General features: G+C 42.2%; 1 protein-coding gene across 9 annotated transcripts in view; it reads right to left on the reverse strand.

Moving 5' to 3' along the window:
• Positions 1-22,375, reverse strand: part of rbfox3a (RNA binding fox-1 homolog 3a) — an 869,263-nt gene that overhangs the window by 278,300 nt on the left and 568,588 nt on the right. For all 9 annotated transcript variants that reach the window (XR_006375924.1, XM_044178310.1, XM_044178308.1 and 6 more), the window contains one exon: positions 9,461-9,582. Coding sequence is in view for 8 of the 9 variants with exons in the window: in XM_044178310.1 (XP_044034245.1) it covers positions 9,461-9,582 (122 nt within the window). In the remaining variant the exon portion in view is untranslated. The remainder of the gene's footprint in view (positions 1-9,460; positions 9,583-22,375) is intronic.

Here is a 22,375-nt window from a genome sequence, read left to right on the forward strand (position 1 = left end):
TCAAGCACAAGGGTGTCCATCAGTGCACGTGGCACCAGGACACCTAGGCGGAGGTCGATGATCGACTTTGTTGTCGTATCATCTGACCTCCGCCGCGTGTCTTGACACTCGGGTGAAGAGAGGGGCGGAGCTGTCAACCGATCACCACCTGGTGGTGAGTTGGATCCGCTGGCGGGGAGGAAGCCGGACAGACTTGGCAGGCCCAAGCGTATCGTGAGGGTCTGCTGGGAACGTCTGGCGGAGCCCTCTGTCAGCAGGGTCTACAACTCACACCTCCGGGAGAGCTTCTCCCAGATCCCGGGAGGTTGGGGACATTGAGTCCGAGTGGACCATGTTTTCCACCTCCATTGTCGATCGCGGCTCGTAGCTGTGGTCGCAAGGTTTCTGGTGCCTGTCGCGGCGGCAATCCCCGAACACGGTGGTGGACGCCGGAAGTAAGGGATGCCGTCAGGCTGAAGAAGGAGTCTTATCGGGCCTTGTTGGCTCGTGGGACTCCCGAGGCAGCTGACAGGTACCGGCAGGCTAAGCGTGCTGCAGCCCGTGCGGTCACAGAGGCAAAAACTCAGGACTGGGAGAGGTTCGGAGAGGCCATGGAGGAGGACTATCGGTCGGCCTCAAAGAAATTCTGGCAAACCGTCCGACGGCTCAGGAGGGGGAAGCAGTTCTTCACCAACACCTTGTGCGGTGCGGGTGGAGAGCTGTTGACCTCGACTGGGGATGTTGTCGGACGGTGGAAGGAATACTTTGAGGATCTCCTCAATCCCGCTGTCACGTCTTCCGAAGAGGAAGCGGAGGCTGGGGACCGGAGGCGGACTCATCCATCACCCTGGCCGAAGTCACTGAGGTTGTTGGCAAGCTCCTTGGTGGCAAGGCTTCGGGGTGGATGAGATCCGTCCTGAGTATCTTAAGTCTCTGGATGTTGTGGGACTGTCTTGGCTGACACGTCTCTGCAACATCGCGTGGCGGTCTGGGACAGTGCCTCTGGACTGGCAGACCGGGGTGGTGGTCCTCTGTATAAGAAGGGGACCGGAGGGTGTGTTCCAATCACAGAGGGATCACACTTCTCAGCCTCCCGGTAAGGTCTATTCCAGGGTACTGGAGAGGAGAATTCGTCCGATAGTCGAACCTCGGATTCAGGAGGAGCAGAGTGGTTTTCGTCCCGGTCGTGGAACACTGGACCAGCTCTATACTCTCCATCGGGTGCTCGAGGGTTCATGGGAGTTTGCCCAACCAGTCCACATGTGCTTTGTGGATCTGGAGAAGGCATTCGACCGTGTGCCCCGGGCGCTTTGTGGGGAGTGCTCTGGGAGTATGGGGTCCGGGGCCCTTTGCTAAGGGCTGTCCGGTCCCTGTATAACCGGAGCAGGAGCTGTGTTCGCATTGCCGGCAGTAAGTCAGACCTGTTCCCGGTGCATGTTGGACTCCGCCAGGGCTGCCCTTTGTCACCGGTTCTGTTCATAATTTATATGGACAGAATTTCTAGGCGCAGTCAGGGGCGGAGGGTGTCCGGTTTGGGAACCACAGGATCTCATCTCTGCTGTTTGCAGATGATGTCGTTCTGATGGCTTCTTCAAACCAGGACCTGCAGCATGCACTGGGACGGTTTGCAGCCGAGTGTGAAGCAGCTGGGATGAGAATCAGCTCTTCCAAATCTAAGGCCATGGTTCTTGACCGGAAAAAGGTGGTTTGCTCTCTTCGCGTGGGTGGGGAGTCCTTGCCCCAAGTGGAGGAGTTTAAGTATCTCGGGGTCTTGTTCACGAGTGAGGGACGGATGGAGCGTGAGATTGACAGGCGGATCGGTGCAGCGTCTGCAGTGATGCGGGCGCTGTATCGGACCGTTGTGGTAAAGAAGGAGCTGAGTCGAAAGACAAAGCTCTCGATTTACCGGTCAATCTACGCTCCTGCCCTCACCTATGGTCATGAGCTTTGGGTAGTGACCGAAAGGACAAGATCGCGGATACAAGCGGCCGAAATGGGCTTCCTCCGCCCGAGTGGCTGGGCGCTCCCTTAGAGATAGGGTGAGGAGCTCAGTCACACGGGGAGCTCGGAGTAGAGCCGCTGCTCCTCCACGTCGAGAGGAGCCAGCTGAGGTGGCTAGGGCATCTGATCCGGATGCCTCCTGGACGCCTCCCTCGGGAGGTGTTCTGGGCATGTCCCACCGGGAGGCGGCCCCGGGGAAGACCCAGGACACGCTGGAGGGACTATGTCTCTCGGCTGGCCTGGGAACGCCTCGGGATCCCCCCGGAGGAGCTGGAGGAAGTGTCTGGGGCGAAGGAAGTCTGGGAGTCCCTGCTTAGACTGCTGCCCCCGCGACCCGGCCCCGGATAAGCGGAAGAAGATGGATGGATGGATGGATGGATATATATATATCGGGACGCATTGAGCAATGACCATCATCCAGTGTGGAAAGGCTGGATAGTTCGATTTGATAGGCCACGGGACACTCACGGGGGAACAAGGGTTCGAATCCCCCTCGGGGCGCAATGAGCAATGACCCATCATCCAGTGTGGGTCCTTAGGCAAGACCCTTCACGCTGCTGCCTACCTCATGATGATGAGTGATGATGAGTGACGATGAAATGATTGACATGCCGGCTCAGACGTCGCCCGGCCAAACAAGGTCTGCGTCAGGTGTTGGGGAACCAGGGCATCGAGACGACAAATGGGCTACTGGAACAAGACGGAAATGGGCGAGATGCGATAACAAGGCTCTGTTGGAATGCTACTACTCCAGTAACCCTAGTCAGAGGGGTTACATGCAGAGGATGTGGGATGAATGGTTACTTCGAAACCCACAATCGAGGCTTACGGCGAAGCAACTAGTAGCTCAGTGTTCCAACATCCACAAGCGGCAACTGCTATCACAACTTGAGATTGACGAGGTACAACACAAATGCTACGGCAAGGGGGAGCCAGGACTACAGGTCAGAGGGGAGCATCCAGCAGCTCCCCAACCAGAGATTGGGTACGAAGCCCCAAGAGAAATCACGCTGAACGAGGCAGCGACTGACCTGAAAGATAAGATCATGGCGAGGATGAATACAAGGCAACCCCGACACCAACTACAACGGCTAAGTGAAGTACCATCAGAAAGTCTCCTAGAAGATGTGAATGCAGCATTGAGAGCGATCCCTACCACAACCATCACTGAAACCAATGAGCTGATATACGCCTCAGCAGCAGTGATCCTAGAGATGCTTGGCTACAAGAGCAACCATGGGAGCCATGAGAGACAATACCCACCATGGAAACGAAGGTTGGAGGCAAAAATCAAGGAGGCCCGGAGAGAAGTGAGCCAACTGACAGAGGCTGAGAGAGGTGCAATGAGAAAGCAAGTACCCAAGAAGTACAACCAGATGCCCATACCTGAAGCACTCGAAACTGCCAAACAAAGGCTCCAAGCCTTGGCCAGCCGCCTAAAGAGATACACGAGAGAGATAATGAAGCCAGAAGAATAAACCGGCTGTTCGCAACTCAACCTGCGAAAGTGTACGCTCAATGGCAGGGTAATAACAGCAGAGCAGACCCACCAAGGCTGGAAACGGAGCAGTACTGGAAAAGTATATGGGAAAGGAATGCATCACACAACAGCGATGCACAGTGGCTGGCAGCCCTGAGAAAGGACCACAGCAACCTCCTGAACAGAATCCAGTCACCATCACAGCGGCAGACATCCAAGAAAGAGTCTCAGGTATGAAGAACTGGACAGCACCGGGCCCTGACAGGATCCACACCTACTGGCTAAAGAAGCTCACTGCACTCCACGAGCGCCTAGCAGCACAAATGAACCAGCTGCTAAGAGATGGGACGCACCCTGAATGGCTTACCGAAGGGCGCACAATCCTGATCCTGAAGGATCCCGCAAAGGGTACAGTCCCATCCAACTATCGGCCAATAACCTGTCTCTCCACAACATGGAAGCTCATGTCAGGCATCATTGCGGCTAAGATAAGTGGACACATGGATCAATACATGAGCAAAGCACAGAAGGGCATTGGCAAAGGAACCAGAGGAGCCAAACACCAACTCCTGGTTGACAGAACAGTCACCCAAGACTGCAGAGCCCGACACACCAACCTGTGCACTGCCTGGATTGATTACAAGAAAGCATATGACTCAATGCCGCACACATGGATCACTGAATGCTTAGAGATGTACAACATCAACAGGACTCTAAGGGACTTCATTGCGAACTCGATGAGGCTGTGGAAAACCACCCTTGAGGCCAATGGTAAGCCACTTGCACAAGTATCCATCAAATGTGGCATATACCAAGGAGATGCTCTGTCCCCACTGCTGTTCTGCATAGGTCTGAACCCCTCAGCCAAATAATCAACAAGACTGGCTATGGATACCGACTCAGGAACGGGGCCACCATCAGTCACCTCCTCTACATGGATGACATCAAGCTATACGCTAAGAGCGAGCGGGACATCGACTCACTGATCCACACCACCAGGATCTACAGCTCTGACATTGGGATGTCATTCGGGCTTGAGAAGTGCAGTCGAATGGTGACAAAGAGAGGGAAGGTAGTCCACACAGAAGGGGTCTCACTCCCAGAAGGAACAATAGCAGACATTGAGGATGGTTACAAATACCTTGGAATACCACAGGCAAATGGCAACCTCGAAGAGGCAACAAGGAAGACGGCAACGGCCAAATACCTTCAACGAGTAAGGCAAGTCCTAAGAAGTCAGCTCAATGGCAAGAACAAAGCCCAGGCAATAAACAGCTACGCCCTGCCAGTGATCAGATACCCTGCAGGAATAATAAGGTGGCCAAAGGAGGAGATACAGACCACAGACGTTAAGACGCGAAAGCTCCTCACCATGCATGGAGGGTTCCATCCCAAATCCAGCACCCGAGACTGTACGCTAGCCGTAAGGAAGGCGGCCGTGGACTAGTGAGTGTGAGAGCCACTATCCAGGATGAAACATCCAAGATCCACAAGTACATCCAAGATAAGGCCCCAACAGATGACGTGCTCAGGGAATGTCTCAGGCAATGGGGAACAGAGGAAGACGTGCTGGAGGAAGGACCATCATGGGAGGACAAACCCCTACATGGGATGTACCACCGGAACATAACTGAAGTGGCTGATATCAAGAAGTCCTACCAATGGCTAGAGCGGGCTGGATTGAAGGACAGCACAGAGGCACTCATCATGGCTGCACAGGAGCAGGCCCTGAGCACCAGAGCAATAGAGGCCCAGATCTACCGCACCAGACAAGACCCAAGGTGTAGGCTGTGCAAAGAGGCCCCTGAGACAATCCAGCACATAACTGCAGGGTGTAAGATGCTGGCAGGAAAAGCATACATGGAGCGCCATAACCAAGTAGCTGGCATAGTGTACAGGAACATCTGCACTGAGTATGGACTGGAAACCCCGAGGTCAAAGTGGAAACACCTCCAAAGGTGGTAGAGAATGACCGAGCCAAGATCCTGTGGGACTTCCAGATCCAGACTGACAGAATGGTAATGGCGAACCAGCCTGACATCGTGGTGGTTGACAAACAACAGAGGAAAGCCGTTGTGGTTGATGTGGCGATACCAAGCGATAGCAACATCAGGAAAAAGGAACATGAGAAACTAGAGAAGTACCAAGGGCTAAGAGAAGAGCTGGAGAAGGCCTGGAAGGTGAAGGCAACAGTGGTGCCCGTGGTCATTGGAGCACTCGGGGCAGTGACCCCCAAACTGGAGGAGTGGCTACAGCAGATCCCTGGAAGAACACCAGACATCTCAGTCCAGAAGAGCGCAGTACTGGGAACAGCAAAAATACTGCGCAGAACCCTCAAGCTCCCAGGCCTCTGGTAGAGGACCCGAGCTCGAAGGATGAGACCACCCGCGGGGGGTGAAGGACAAAGTTTTTATATATATATGTGTATATATATGTGTGTATATATATATATATATATATATATATATATATATATATATATATGTATATATATATGTATATATATATATATATATATATATATATATATATATATATATATATATATATGTATATATATATATATATATATATATGTATATATATATATATATATATATATATATATATATATATATATATATATATATATATATATATATATATATATATATGTATATATATATATATATATATATATATATATATATATATATATATGTATATATATATGTATATATATATATATATATATATATATATATATATGTATATATATATATATGTATATATATATATATATATATATATGTATATATATATATATGTATATATGTATATATGTATATATATATATATATATATATATATATATATATATATGTATATATATATATATATATATATATATATATATATATATATATATATATATATATATATATATATATATATATATATATATATATATATATATATATATATATATATATATATATATATATATATATATATATATATATATATATATATGACTGGATTATAATAATTGATGCATTACTGTATGCTATGTATGGGTAGCTTAATCTATAATAATACATCATAATTTATTTGTTGATTATATTTTGTATTAATCATCTGAATCTGCAAAGTAACTAGTAACTAAAGTAATCAAATAAATGTAGTAAAATAGTACAAAAGTACAATATTTGCCTCTGAACTGGTGTAGTAGAAGCATAAAGTAGCAGAAAATGGAAATACTCAAGTAAAGTACAAAGTTAGTACCTCAAAAGTGTACTAACTGTACTAAATTGTACTAAAAGTACTTGAGTAGATGTACTTTCCACCACTGCTGTTGCATTTATGTCAGTTTATTTAATGTTTATTTTCTTGGCTGATAGTATTTCATCAAAAATCTCTTCATTTAAAAACCTGATCCCTCCCATGTTGAATTTTGGCACAAGATATTGACTATTAACCACTCCACTCTGTATTAGAGTGTGCCATATCAGTTGAACCCATGGTGAAACACAGAATGTTGCATGACGTCCATTTGGTTTTTGTAGTACATAATATAAATAACCAACCAACAAATTACCCACTGCACGATCACCATCATCATCATCATCATCATCAATAAAGATAAAATAAATAAAAAAGATTATGGCCTTACTTTGCTTTGTTATAAAGCACACTGAATCTGAGAACAATGAAGAGAGCTGTGAAAACTAAACGAGGAGTTCAGAGACCAGCAGTTAAATTTAATCTGTTATAGAGCTCAAATTCCATGACACTCAACATCTGCACTGCTCTGAATCATGTGAAATAGCTGTAGGGGTGTGTGTGTGTGTGTCTGTCTCATACAGCATCACTGTAAATAAAACATGACCAATGTAGCTAATAATAATTTCTGATGATATCAGCTGCTGTATAGATTAGTTTAAATATTCACAATGTTGAAAATAAATATTGTATATATTTCCCAGTACACCATCTGAAAGTCTTACTCTTCAAGATTTGACAGTAAAACTGGTTTCCAGTTTCTAAACCGTGATACATTATCTGAATTTATAATATCTACAAAAAATCAAAGACAACAATTATTTTCTGTAAACCAAAATCAAAGTCAGTCATTAGCAGAGGCAATATGCAAGCAGACAAATTTGGGAGTGTGTGTGTCCCACAGGCTCATGGGCAAGTGATCAAACTGAGCCAGCAAATATCCTCTGCTGTATCTTGACAGGGAGACAACATTGATATCTATCAAATATAACATTTATCAGCAGTTCAATAAAACAGAGCCATCTGCAATCAGTTAGTGACGTGGAAGAGATTACAGTCTAATTCAAAGTTAATTGAAATACCACTAATATTGCATTAGTTTGTGTTAATGCTAGAACCCAATCCATTATTTATAGGGCTGGTCCTGAAGTTCACACGACAGCAACAACAATATGGGAACTTCTTGAGGGACCATGTGGTCGTTCGGGGTAGCTGAGCTAGCACTACAAGGTAATCTGAAAGTTGAGGTGAAAGAATAAATAAATGTGGCAGGTAGATTAACAAGCTTTACAGTGTTTTCCTCTTTTCTTTGGAGTGTTTTACAAATGGATCTAGGATAGATGTGTTTGTGCTTTCAAAAACATAACTAAAAAGAAATAATAAAAATGCATAAACTCCTAATTGGGACAATGAGCGCCTATTTTCATTCCTTTATGACCCCTATGAAAGATTTGTGCCAGGCGAGGAAAGGGGGCAAGTGAGGCAGAATCCAATACGTTTTGTAATTGTATGGGACAATATGGTGTTTCACCGTTCTCTTCCAGTCGCAGAGTGGTTTACAGCCCATTCCAAGACAGTGTCACTTTTCCTTCCACCTTACTCTCCATTCCTAAACCCCAAAGAGGAAATCTTTTTCTCATGGAGGTGGAAAGTTTATGGCCACCAGCCATCAGATTGGACACAATGAATACTGGATGTCTGCACATATCTGCAGAAGATTGCCAGGGATGGATCAGACATGCAAAGGATCCTTTCCCAGATGTATTGGGCGGCTGTGGCTTAGTAGTAGAGCGGGTTGTCCACCAATCGCAAGGTCGGCCATTCAATCCTACGTGTCGAAGTGTACTTGGGACACTGAACCCCAACTTTCGATGTGTGTGTGAACGATTAGTTAGTTTCTTTGAACTGATGAGCAGTTGGCCATCAGTGTGTGAATGTGATATGTAGTGTGAAGTGCTCTGAGTAGTTGGAAGACTAGAAAGGTGCTATACAAGAACATTCCATTACCATTAAGATGTAATGTGGCTGAAAATTTGTGGCCAAATGCAGAAGACAAGGTTCACTAACTGTTGTATCTGTAGCTATCTTGCACAAGTATGTATAGTGAATATGTACATTTTTGTATTGCATTACTGGAATTACTTTAGTTTCATTTTGTGCATTTGGAAAAAAATACTTCTAAATGAAGTATATTGCAACATTTCTGATTCATTTCTGTGACATATACTGTAATGTAGCACAATCTATGCAATAAAGAAGTGACCTTATTTTTGTTGTAATGGAAACAGATACTTTTACAAAGACAACAGTGACACTAATTGTAATGCTACCTGTTGTTAGTGTTTTTTATGGTCATTATAAAATGAGTGACAAAGTGTTACTGTTGGCAGACAAATGTTGGATGTGTTTTGGTTGCATTAGTGCATTTTGGATGTGAGATTAACTGTTGCGATGAGCTGCATGTTGCTAAAGACAACTGTGTGAAGAGTTTTGAAAAAGTTAACTTGTATAGAGAAATGTGAGTTAACAATTGTAAAAAAACTGTAACAAGTAATGTGTGTGCATATATGCGTGTGTTTGCACATGTGCCTGCATGTGTGAGAGAAAATGTGAGAGAAAAAAAGAGGCACAGAGAGAGATAAAGCTAGCAGTTGAGGCAAAAAAGGCAAAGCCCAGGAGAGAATGAAATTTAGAGAGAATCACAAATAGGAGTGAAATGAGGAAAAACCAGGAACTGACCAGTCTGGTGACGAGGGGAACCCCGAAGTGCCAGAAGTGCTCGTTGAACAGTCCGCTGTACACCACGTTACCAAACAGAGCAATTGTTCCCGGTTTGAACAGACCGCTTCCTGTCTTGGTTTCTGCAAAATAACACAAGTCAACAGTGAGAGGCTGTTAATAAAACAGATCAGTCCTGAGATACTGTACATAAACAACCAGTTAATCTCCTTCCTTAATTCCTTCCTTCCCTCTTTCTCATTTTCTTTTTTCTCTGTCTCCTCTTCCTTCTATCCCACACCTCCACATCATCATCTGCTTTGACAAAAGTTGTCCAGGCAGTCTAACAGCAGATGACCAGGGTGTGTGTATGTGTAAGGAATAGGGGTGTAATGCAAAGGGGTGTAATGCAAAGCTCTGTATCTGTCTATTTCACTAAAATATCAGGCCTACCCCAGAACCATGTATACATACCACCATGTACCTACATTAATTAAATAATAAAGCATGATTCCCAGCTTCAAACAAAAGTCTAAGATGTTCTAAATACAAGTTGTGTAACTGTTGAAGGTCTAGGTGGAAATCAATAGTGGGAATAGGACAGTAGGAAAAATACAAGTCAGAATAGCACATTTTGGAGGTTGTGCTTGCCATGGGACACTATCCAGATGAAGATAAAGCCGGTGTGAAATGTGAAATTTCTTAAAATATTTTGCCTGTTCATGTAAATAATATATTTGTTTACATCCCTTGTAAGGACTGCTGTCAGGTCATACTAGGATGAATGAGGTTAATTCAATTAAATTTTATTTATATACCTGCCTCCTGGTCTCAACTCTGGGTTGTCATGGTTTAGGTCCACTAATAATTAAATTAAATGAAATTTTATTTATATAGCACCAATTCATAACAGAAGTTATCTCATTGCACTTTTCCTATAGAGCAGGTCTAGACCATACTCTTTATAATATTATTTTCAGAGACCCAACAAATCCCACCATGAGCAAGCATTTGGCGACAGTGGCAAGGAAAAACTTCCTTTAAGAGGCAGAAACCTTGGACAGAACCAGACTCAATGGTGGGTGGCCATCCACCGCTGCCGTGTTAGGTTTTGAGGACTCCAGGACCCCTTGGCGAACAGGAAAGATTGTGGCCGACCTCTCCCACACCGGACACAAACTTCACTCCCCTCGGCTCTGCACATATTCTTTATACTTCATACTGTGAACTTGGTCAATGGTCAATGGTCTCGATGGTCTAACAACAGACTGAGCAATTACAGAAGACAAACACCACGCCACCCTGCACACACATACACACGATCAAACATGAGCAGTATTTGTGGGTGATAAAACAATGCACATAAGGCAAGAAATACCACAAGAGCGACAAAACAAACAAAAGGAAAGACACTGCTCCTCTGCCTCTTGTTTTTCCTGATTTAAGTTGCAGAGTGAAAACCGGGGCCATTAAAGTGTCACTTATGCTTATGGGGTGAGCCAAAACAGCAATGGAGTCACATAGAAAGAGAGTCAAACCATGTCATACCAAACCTGGATGGGCCGGGGGAACATTCCAGATTGGCAGGCTTTATGGATGCACTGCTGTCTTTGAAACTGCACTCCTGAGTCTGACTGTAGCACCAACTGTCATTCACTCATCCTACTTCCATTCCTGTCTCATTCACCTGCATTTCATCCATTCTCTTGGTTCCTCCTTTTTTACTCTTCCTCACTGCACCTTCTATTTTCACTCCCTTTCCTCCTTGGAATTCTGTTTGTTCCTCTCCACTATCCTACCTGCTGCCATCACTTCTTTTTCTTGTCCCCTCTTTCTCATTTCATATGGTTTTTGTAAGACAATGCAAATGCATTTGAATTAAAGCTGATAATTTTGTTGCAACATTAAGAATTTTTAATATTGCGCATTTTCATTTTCACGAGTGTCTTTAAAATGCATACTAATGAGTATTTTTTCCTATTGAAACATTTTAATGTTATTGCTCGGAACACTCACTTCCTCTGTGGGAATCAGTCATCTCATCTTATAACACTTTACTTTTCAGACAAACAGCCAATTACATTTAAGTTTTTAGGTCTTTTTTTATATCAAGTCTTGATTTTAACATTATCATTATATTGATCATATGCTGCCAGTGTTTATAGTGAATTTTCTCTTTTGCCTTATGAAAGATATACTTGCTTAATTTCTGACTTTCCACTGCTGCAGTATAATGCAGCTAATCAGCCAGTCAGGAAGGCAGGATTAGATGGGGTCACAGAACTGTTTGTGTCAGGTGTGTGAAAGGGTTTAGCCTGCAATGAAGCCTTGCTGTCAGAGCTGCTGACTTTCAGTGTTAAAGTCAGCTTTATAGTCTGCTCTGCTTAAAAATTCTAGCATTCACACAATGCTCCTCCTTGTGTTGCACGGTGAACTCAGCATCTATTCTATTGGTTACGTTATTTTTTTAAAATGACTCTGCAATGTGCACGTTTGGTCCTCACAGCCACAGTTCTGACAGGGACAGACTGGAGGTCTCACATAAGCAACACAAAATCCTGGATTCCTTTGTTCTTGCTATTTGTTTAATTGTCCTCTCTGGCTTATACAGCAGGGTGAATCTTCAAAGACACTAGTCATATTTACAGTATAAAATGATACTGTAATATTATTACAGATTTTTTAATAACTTTGACAAGTACAAAAAAGGTTAGATCAGTTTTACAGTCAAAGCTACCCAGACCATAGATGCTTTTTGAATGTATATGTATTTTGTATTCACCAGTTTGGTTAGAGAAAAAATTTCTGTCCTGTAACTAGTTGGAAATTCTTTATTAGGAATAAGCCCTTGAGATGTACCATCTTATGTTCAAGGGGGTCAAAACATTTAACAATAAGATAATTAAATTATACCAAATGTGACGAAAAAAAACAACAAAAAAAGCAATACATATCAAATAATAAGACATACAAAATCAGGAAATCATACCCCAAGCAGAGCGTGAAAATTGATCATTCATTAATAGATTATAGAGAAGTATTAATGTCAGTGATAGCATTAAGTAATAAAGTTTTAATACATAATTATAGGATTATAGGTTATTATGGACATGTACAACTGATCCTATAATAAGAAGACAGGGCATTTTTGAATAGATGTAAAGATGATATGGACTGAATATTTACAGATAGATTATCCCAATCAGTGGGAGCTTTAAACATGAAGCTTTTCTTAGGTAATGACTTATAACAGAAAAAATAGCTGTCTGTTAAAGTTACAGACAGGTGGGGGACACCGAGGGTGACAGGAATGATCTTTATTTACTGACAGCCAGGAGTGAAGAGTGTTAAGAAAGGGGAAGTGGATGTAGGGAAGTCCCTGGAGGTAAACCTAGACTGGGGAACCACTGGAGAAGCCACGGAGGACTGGAGACACAGGAAACGGGAAAACACTGGAAACTATCACAACAAGGTACTCAATGGTATGAAGAGTCCTAAACACAAACAAGGTCAGACACTGAATGAAGTGAGTGGTGTGCTTATATACTGGCTGTGATTGGGGCTAATTGAGAGCAGGAGTGTAACTGGGAGCAGGTGTGGGTGATTACAGGCTGGTGTGACCATGACAGGCTGTGACACTGTGTAGAGTGTCTCAATTGATAATCAGAGGAGAAAGGTTCCATAAACTGTCTTAAATAGTGCAGGTAATTGAAATGTATACATTTAAAAATAAACTGCAGCCAATGCCGCTGTCTTCTTATGATGGGAGATGGCAAATTAAAGTTAAAATTTGGAGCATTTTATGTGGATCAGTGTTGATAGTAAATACAGTTAATTGAAGCAATAAATTCCTCAGTACATGCTATTTTGACCAAGAAGGCTGAGTCTGCCAAGTAGTTCTTCCTGCATCCAGCGCCGTCATTTGATGTGACAGTGACATAGTTGGATGCAAGGAAGAACTACTGGCTACTTCAATGGCAATGGCAATTTTATTTACATAGCACATTTCATTACAAATAAACTCAATGTGCTTTACATTGAAAGACAAAATATAAAAAATATAGTCATAACAGGTAACACAGGTAACATAAGCTACATAAATGTAAAAATATAAGCATGAGTAGAATACAGAAACTGAATCAATAAAGCATAACCCCAACATACATTAAACATACTACACAGCAATATAAACCCAACCCAACATCAACACAATCAAATCTGGAATCTCAAATAGCACATGTAACCGACTGTACAAGTAACAGGTGATACCATACGAATACACACACACACAAACCCCACACACACACACACACACACACACACACACACATACACAAACAAACAAACACATACACACAGTAATTAATCAATAACCTGTGAGAATAGGAAAGTTTCAAGTTTCCCTTTGACTGTGTACACAGAATGGACCTCAAGTCACCAGGCAGACTGTTCCAGAGAGTAGGACCACAGTAACTGAAGGCACCCTCATGGATCTTATTCTGGGTATGGCTAGAAGACCTCCATCTGATGACCTGAGAGGCCTGATTGGGTTATAATCAGTGAGCAAGTCAGAATTGTACTGAGGAGCTTTATAGACTATTAGCAGGATTTTGAAGGTGATTCTGTAATGTACCGGGAGACAATGAAGTGTTTTCAGTACTGGAGTAATATGTTTTTCATGTACGTATTAGGACTCTGGTTGCTGCGTTTTGAATGAGTTGTCCTACTGATTGCTTAGATAGTCCTGCAAATCTGCAAATAGAGCGTTACAGTAGTCTAACCTGCTTGAGATGAATGCATGAACTAGTTTCTGAGAATCAGTTTGAGATATGAATGCTCTAAGTTTTGATATATTGTTTAAGTGATAAAACACTGTTCTGGTGATGTTGATAATGTGATTTTCAAAATTGAGATCAGTATCCAAAATAATTCCAAGATTTCTGAGGATTTCAGGGGCATCGAAGTGTGAATACATTTTCTGTCTCTGACTTTTAAGACCAACTATGAGTATCTCAGTCTTGTCTGTATTCAGCTGTACAAAATGTTTGGACATCCAGCGATTAATGTCATAAATACAGTTTACTAATTTGTTAATAGGCCTGAGATCACCAGAGGAAAGTGAAATGTGCAACTGTGTATGTTATGAATGGTATTATGTTTCTTTATGATAATACCAAGCGGTATTATGTATAGATTGAAGAGCAGTGGCCCAAGGGCTGACCGTTGTGGAACCCCAGAGAATTTTTTTGTTTTATGCAGATGTAAAACTACCTATTAAAACATAAAAGCTCCTGTCCTTTAAGTAGGATTAAAACCAGTTAAAAACAGGACCCACTAAGCTGGCTGAATTATGAAGCCTTTGAATTAAAATGTCATGATCAACAGTGTCAAAAGCAGCAGCAGAGATCAAGGATTACTAAAATCGAGGTTCTTTGTGAGTCGCTGATATGATTGGCTCCAAAACCCGATTGGTATGTATCGTATATATTGTGAATTGAGAGATATTTATCCAGTTGTTTGTATACAACTTAAAGATTTTTTCAGATAAAAGGAAGACTGGAAATCGGTCTGTAATTATTAATTACAAATGGATCTAGGTTGTTTTTCTTCAACAGAGGTGAGATTACAGCACGCCTGAGAGAAGCAGGGAAAATGCTGCAGGGAGCTATTAATAATATTTTTTATGACATTTAAAAAGCAATGAGAGACAGATTTGAACAGTTTGGTAAGGATGGAATCAAGAGAAAAAGTGCAAGACTTTAGGCGCTGAATTACTTCCTCCAGATCTCTGGTGTTAATAGGTGAAAATGTTGACATTGAGCTTATGACAGTACTTCAGTACTTCAGCTTGGATTTCTAGCTTCCACCTCTGGGTAACCAAGGGACGTGCTATAGATGCCGCTCAAAAACAAAATTTACTTGTTCTCATCGCTTGTATTTCAAACTAGCTACATTTCAGTAAAAATGGCATCCCAAAATATGAGTGCAGTGGATATTATAGACGAGGATACATTTTACAATGTTTTGGCTGACCATGCCAAAGAAATTCAGCGGAGAGAGGCTGAGGCTGTGGCTGCATTAGCCGTGCAAGAGGATATGGCTGGCAGGGACCCTGCAGAACCTGAACCGCCGAAAGCAGACACCGATTGGTGGTACCTTTGCTCTCCGATGCTAACAGAAACGTAATCATTCTGTTACAATGAATTTCAGCGTGGGCAGTTTTTGTTGGATGCTGTCGCCGACGTCAACCCAGAGAGAGCCCGAGTGTGCATTACTATGCATGAAAGTTTTACTCCTCACTTGGACAGAGGTGTGATGGAGAACTTCTTCAGGATCCCCAAGATAAACTGGAAAAGACCACCAAGACCGGCAGGGCCGAGAGGGCAGATGATCATTGAGTATTTTTGTCACCTAACACTATGAGCCAACAAAGTAATAGCTAATGTTGGGGCGATGCTGGACTAATATTGTAATACTGAGGGATAGTCAAGAAAAACTCTGTGAATGTTAAGCCTCATTTGAAACCAACTAAATAACAAAAGTAGTAGGTTAGATGCCGGTAATTGTTTTTTCATGTTGCGTTTTGTGAAACTTTATACTGCTAGCTCAGCTAGCATTAGCTTTGTTGTTATACGGAAGCCTGACACCGATATGTGTGTGTGTGTGTGTGTGTGTGTTGCTGCTGTATGTTTACTTGATAGACATGCCCTGACAGAACAATATAGCTACGTGTGAAAAAGAAATGCTCAAATGTAGGAATTAATTTGCTTGGCAACATTGATTAACACCGGCTCAGAGCTGTAGTGGCCCGCTGGTTGGGCAGAAGCTCTCACGCAATGCATCCTGGTACATGTAGGCACTGTCAGCATGACTCCGCTAGCAGGAAAACTTGGTCAATATAGCATGCACTGAGGAATGTATTGCTTCAATTGACTGCATTTACCATCAACACTGACTGGACATCCAGATAAAAGGTGCCAAATCTTCCCTTTAAGAGTTTCATACATTGTACAATGATGAGTTTTGAAAGGACAGCCAAGAACAAATCTGAAAAGTCTATTATAAACTATATTGAGAGGAAGAAGATTAGTTTTGGATGCAGCCTAATAAACAACATCAGCATGATCCAGTATTGGTAAGATAAGTTGTAACACAAGTTCTTTCTAACAGTAAATGAAAAGCAGTTTCTGGAACGGTAAAGAACACCAATAACAAAGTTAATTTTCTTCACAATTTGATCAATATGGCATTTAAATTCAGAGTCAAGCCATAAGCTAAGGTATTTGGTGTGTTCAACTCTTTGCAGTGGCGTGCCATCAAGACAGGCAATAACACATGAATAAGCTTTGGATATGGATTTAATGCTTTGCCGAGTACCAAAAATCATTTCGTGAGATTTTGTTTTATTGAGTAGTAATTTATTAGCTGCAAGCCAGTGTTGTATGGTATTAAAAGCAGATTGCAAAGGTGATTCAATCTGTATTAAATAATTTTGATGTGCATATTACCATATCGTCCGCATAAAGCTGAACACAACATTCAGAAAAAATCAAGGAGCGGTCATTAATAAAAATTGAAAAAAGAAGTGGACCAAGAGTTGAGCCCTGAGACAAGCCTCGTTGTTGTATCAGATTTGCTTCCTTGTATGACAACACATTTTTTTGTGTTATGAAGACTGGAATTGAGTAAAGTTTATCAAAGAGAAGGTAGTGATCAACCAGATCAAAAGCCTTGGTCAAATCAATGAAAATTGCATCTATTAATTTACAATTGTTAGATGCAGAAAAAATATCAATTGTAAGTTTTAACAAAGCAGTAGTTGTAGAATGATTTGATCAAAAGCCAGATTGTAATTTGTAATACAGTATTGTACTTTTTGGGATAATATTGGGAGATTCTTTATAATAACTGGAATTGGCATTTATGGTCATAGTTTTTCTCATATTTCTCAACTGTTTGTACAGTCAGTAGGATCCTTGGACTTTCGAAATGTGGCCCATGCATTTTGTCTCTGCCTGATTAATATATACTTAGAAGTTCAATAGTTATCCAGGGAAGATGCCTTCCCTTGACTTTGGTAGTTTTCAAGGGAGCATGTTTATCTATAACTTCAATGAATTCAGAATATAAAAAGCCCCAGGAATCATGAACATTTGGTATTAGTTGATACCTGTCCCAATTAATTGAGATTAAGTCATTAAAAAATGGATCTATATTCATTTTCTTATATTGCCTGATTCTAATTAATTTGGGTGGCAATTTGGGTAGTTTAATTTTCAAAATACAGTACACAATTGCATGGTCACTGAGGCAGTCAGACATAACCCCTGCTAAAAATCTATTTGGGTGTGAAACCAGCATCGAGTCAAGCAGAAAAGGATACTATTACTGACCAAATATAGTAAAGCAAAGCAGATCCAGAGAAATAAGTTGTAAGGCACAAAGATACCAGTGCACAATCAGTTCCAGCTACACACGCAGACAGGACGAAAAAACAAAAATTCATAAACACACACAAAAACAGCCCCTTGACCCCATAGGCCCAAGAATTTTGTTGAATAAGCCAAAACCACTTCCACTCTGAGCTTTGTCTATTTCAATGAAAAGATATATATGTAGCTGAAAAAACTATACTAAATTATAAAGGCTGCTCGGTATAACTATAATAATAACAGACTCCACTGGAGAAGTTGTTGCCTTGTTGGTTTAATTATGAGGAAGAGAAAAAAAACAAAGAGTCATTAACAAATGGAGGAAAGTATAATCTACCTCAAAAAGATGGGAAAAAGTATATATTTCCTCATAGTACAGCCAGTGCGACTTTTTACAACACTAGACTTCCGCTTAACGGCAGTTGTGTATAAACAAAAAACAAACCTATTCACGGCAGTGAACCTGCTGGATGTAAACATCCCAACAGTAGCAGCCAAAGTTACAGAAAAGCAGTAATTTCACATGTGGTTCATAGTGGGAAGATTTCATAAACATTGTGACAAATAGCTAGCTTAAGCTAGCCAGTAGCATCTGAAAGAACTTATGCTGGAGAGTTCACAGAGGCGTTCATAGAAGACATGAAGACAGCTTCAGCAGCTCTGTGGTCACTGAATAGTTGCTCTTAACCATCAACTAAAACAGTTGTGTACTCACACAGTGCATGTGTGCCTGTTGCCGTAGCTCCGTCTCGTCGTCTTACTTTTTCCAACTTTTAGTTTTCCCTTTTCTATCAAGCTTGAGTAACTTGTGTGTAAGTATAATTTAAACTATTACAGTTTACCCTCAGGGATCAATAAAGTATTTCTGATTCTGATTCTGACCTTGTAGTAGCTACAATTTAAATAAATGAGTGAAATAATATCTGTTCAATGATAGACCAAGTGAGCTGAACAAGCATTCCTAGTTTGATCTTGGTAGCATAGGATACTAAAGGGAGCAGTCACACCTTTAATGGAAATGTTTACCATGTTGTATTTTTACATTAGCATTGCCAAACCAATGAAATGTGGTGGCAGAATGAAAGTTATTCCAGGCCCTGTATCTTTAGCTAAGCATGGCAGACTTTTCTGCATGTCTCTGCTGTGTTTTAAATTGTCTGGTGGTCACACAAGTTAAAAACGCATGAAGAAACTGCTGAAAAGATGAATACTTTATACTATTTCCGACCCTGTCTTCTAAAAATTTAATTTATATACTTTTAAAAGGTTTGCCAAATACATTTTGTAGAAAACAGAATTTTTGCCTGGATTATTTTTGCTAAATTCACACCTGGGCACGAGATTTAAGCTTGAAACTAAACTCAGCCAATGTCCGGATCCGAGCCTGAGGAGACTCCGCCGCATACATAACTCAAACAGACTAAACTCATCAAACCGCTAGAAGAAGATTGCCACAAGAAGCAACCTCAAGTAAGAGGCTTGTGTCTGGGCAGAGATAGATTTTATAACTGTGACCCTGTGATTATTAATCCATATAAATAATTTTGATCATATTAATTTTATTAAGATAAATAAATATCTTTGATATTTTGCTAATAACCAAATCTGCCCTAGCTGAATCCCAACATTGAAAAAGCAAACACATTGTGTCATGTACTTAGTCTGTTGACTTTTTTTTTTTTTTTACTTTATTTATAGATTTTAAATAATACAAAATTGTGCATATGACTGACCATAAAATGGACCCAGTAGACACAATGTCTGACGAACTGGTCAAACTGGTCTTGGACCTGCTGAGCTTGAGGGAGTGTTGGAGGACAGCCAGAAGTGAGCAGTACAGGCAGACAGCCATAGCTGGGGCACACTATGCAGTGTCCTCCAAGCCTTGGCTGAGGGACTCTGTATCTGAGTGAGCCCAGGACTTCATGAATGCCCCAGGGCCTCAGCCTGATTCCCAGCCTGTTAGCAACCAGCCTGACTCCTGGCCTGCTAGGAACCAACATGCTAGCAGCCAGCCTACACCAGCCCTCTGTCACTCAGGATCAGATATGTTAGCCTGCAATCTGCCTGTCCTGAGCCGGTCCTAGCTCCGAACCTGTACCTGGGCACCTGTCTGGCTCTAGGTGGTCCTCGCAGTCAGCAGCCTGCACCCCGGCCTGCCAGTCATCAGCATGCACCCCGGCCTGCTAGTTCCTAGCAGATATCCCTGCATGCCTACCTCTTGTGTGCTAGTCACCAATCTGCATCTCAACTAACCAGCTGGCACCTCAGCCCGTTGTTGTCTCTAGTCCGGCCTCCGGAGGGGTTTCGGCTTCATCGCAGACCTCATGAGTTGCTCCGTCCCTGTACAGCCACTGGGCTGTCCGTCCGAGGTCCCCGGCTCTGCACCTGTCCAGCCCCCGGGCCGTGGTTCTCGTTTTGTGTAATTGTCTGAGTTTTGTCCTCTTTTCTGGTTAAATCTAAGGCAACATTGAGGAAGGTGGTTGTATATTTATAATTGATAATCAGTTGTATGCACAGGCTGCAAAGTGCCTCTTTAGAAAAGGAATGTATTGTTGATTTGGACATAAGGTCTCTGTCGCGTGATGTTCTTCCATTAGTGTATACGTTGACATTGAATGCAATTTATTTTGTACCCTAAAGGTTTTCTTTAACAGTAGTAACTGTCTATATGACATAAGAAATGTTACTGAAATGTTAGTGAAAACATGTTAAAACAGTTTAAAGGAGCTTTTCTGAAATTACCTCTAAAAGTGTGTAAAAGAGCGTACACTCCCAGAGGGGAGGGAGAGCGAGAGCGGGGATATGGACACATGAGAGTGGCCTGCTGCAGACAGACAACTTTTTGTTGAGACTGTGATGGACAGTGAATGATAACCCTCATTTCCATACTGATATTGATAACCCCACATCATTTTAGATTACATACTGTATTAACTTTAGCAAACTAAAACAGCACATTATTTGCAGGAATGTTTCAGTGAGTTAAAATAAACCAATGAGTTTTCAAATAAACCACTCCAAACACCTTGGCACAAGTGTAGCCTTTATTTAGGCAACCATGAGAGATGAGCAGCTTCCATGAGCTACAGGCCACTGACTGAATGGATGTGAAGTGTCAGTCTGCAGATGTAATTACAGTAAAACCCATAATACTTAATGTGATTGCAGTGTACAGCAATGAATGATTAGATCTAAATAAGGAGAGCAGATAAATGAAGCTCTCCTACAGGGTTTCTGAAATACACTTCAGCCAGATCACACTCTGTTTCACTACACCAGCTCTTCTTCTGTGCCATGATCTTGACTTGGCTGGTTTCTCCTGGCTCCACTTCGAATGGGTCTATCTTACATTCCATCACTCTAAATAGTTTGGCGCACGCACACACGCACACGCGCGCGCACACACACACACACACACAGACAGTTATGGCCTGTTGGTTTGGTTCTGGCTTTGGCAAGTGTGTATCTGCTAGGCTTGCATCCCAGTCAACACCCCATCGGTTGTGAGTGTTTGTGAGAGAGACACAGAAAGAGATTACTGCTCAGTCTGCTACCCCACTTGGCTCACCTGATGCTGATGGCAAGAATAGAAGGTCAGGAGGGAAAAAAAATATGAGCTGGGCATATGGAGGTGTTCGGAGGCCTGGGGTCGTTCGTTCGTTTGTTTGTTCTTATTTTGTATTTTTGACATTTTGGTAGAAAATGTAATTCTGTCTCTACATCTCCCTCATCATTGACAGCACAGCCTGTCCTCTCTGGGCAGCCAGGTCTGTCTGTGTCTGCCCTTCTCTATTGCCAGACTGTGGTCATTCAGTCTGTATACTGTCAATGTCTTTCTCAGGTTCTTATTAGTTACTGTGGTTAGGTAGTCAGCCACAGTATACTGTCTGTTTAGGGCCAAATATGTTTCTAGTTTGTGTTGTGAGTGTGTAATATCCTTCCAATAGGTTATGTATTTTTCTTTTTCTAGAGTTATAATTTGGCTAATCTTCGGAGTGATAGTATAACTGCCCTGAGGCTGGCTGGGGTTTGTGATGTCAGAAGGTGAAAGGTCAGCCAGCATCAGGACCAGTTTGCTGAGGGGACTCCTTTCTATGTTCAACTCTTGCTAAGCAAAGGCTCTATAATGCTAAAAGGCAGGGTCACTCTTTTTAATATGGCTCCAGAATTTGATGAAGTAAAGGATGTTGGCTTAATTCAGCCCTGCATGCAGAGGATGGGATTTTATTTTTTACACATACACACATTTACACTCTGTCATCTTTAGAGAGTTGGATGTGCCCAGTACAGTCCCTCTCCAGACCAATTTATTGCCTCCTCCCCCTGTATCTCCTGTGTTCGGAACCACTCTCTCACTAAGAAGTAGCTCACTTCCCAGCATTTATCACTCTCCATTCCCCTGGGGGCTCTGTAATCCACCGGGAGTGTGTGTGTGTGTGTGTAAGCAAGAGAGAGAAAAGGAGAGAGCATGAGAGAAAGAGGGATAAGAAACAGCAACACG

The sequence above is a fragment of the Siniperca chuatsi genome, linkage group LG20 (genome assembly GCF_020085105.1).
Source record: "Siniperca chuatsi isolate FFG_IHB_CAS linkage group LG20, ASM2008510v1, whole genome shotgun sequence".
NCBI classification, from domain to species: Eukaryota; Metazoa; Chordata; class Actinopteri; order Centrarchiformes; family Sinipercidae; genus Siniperca; species Siniperca chuatsi.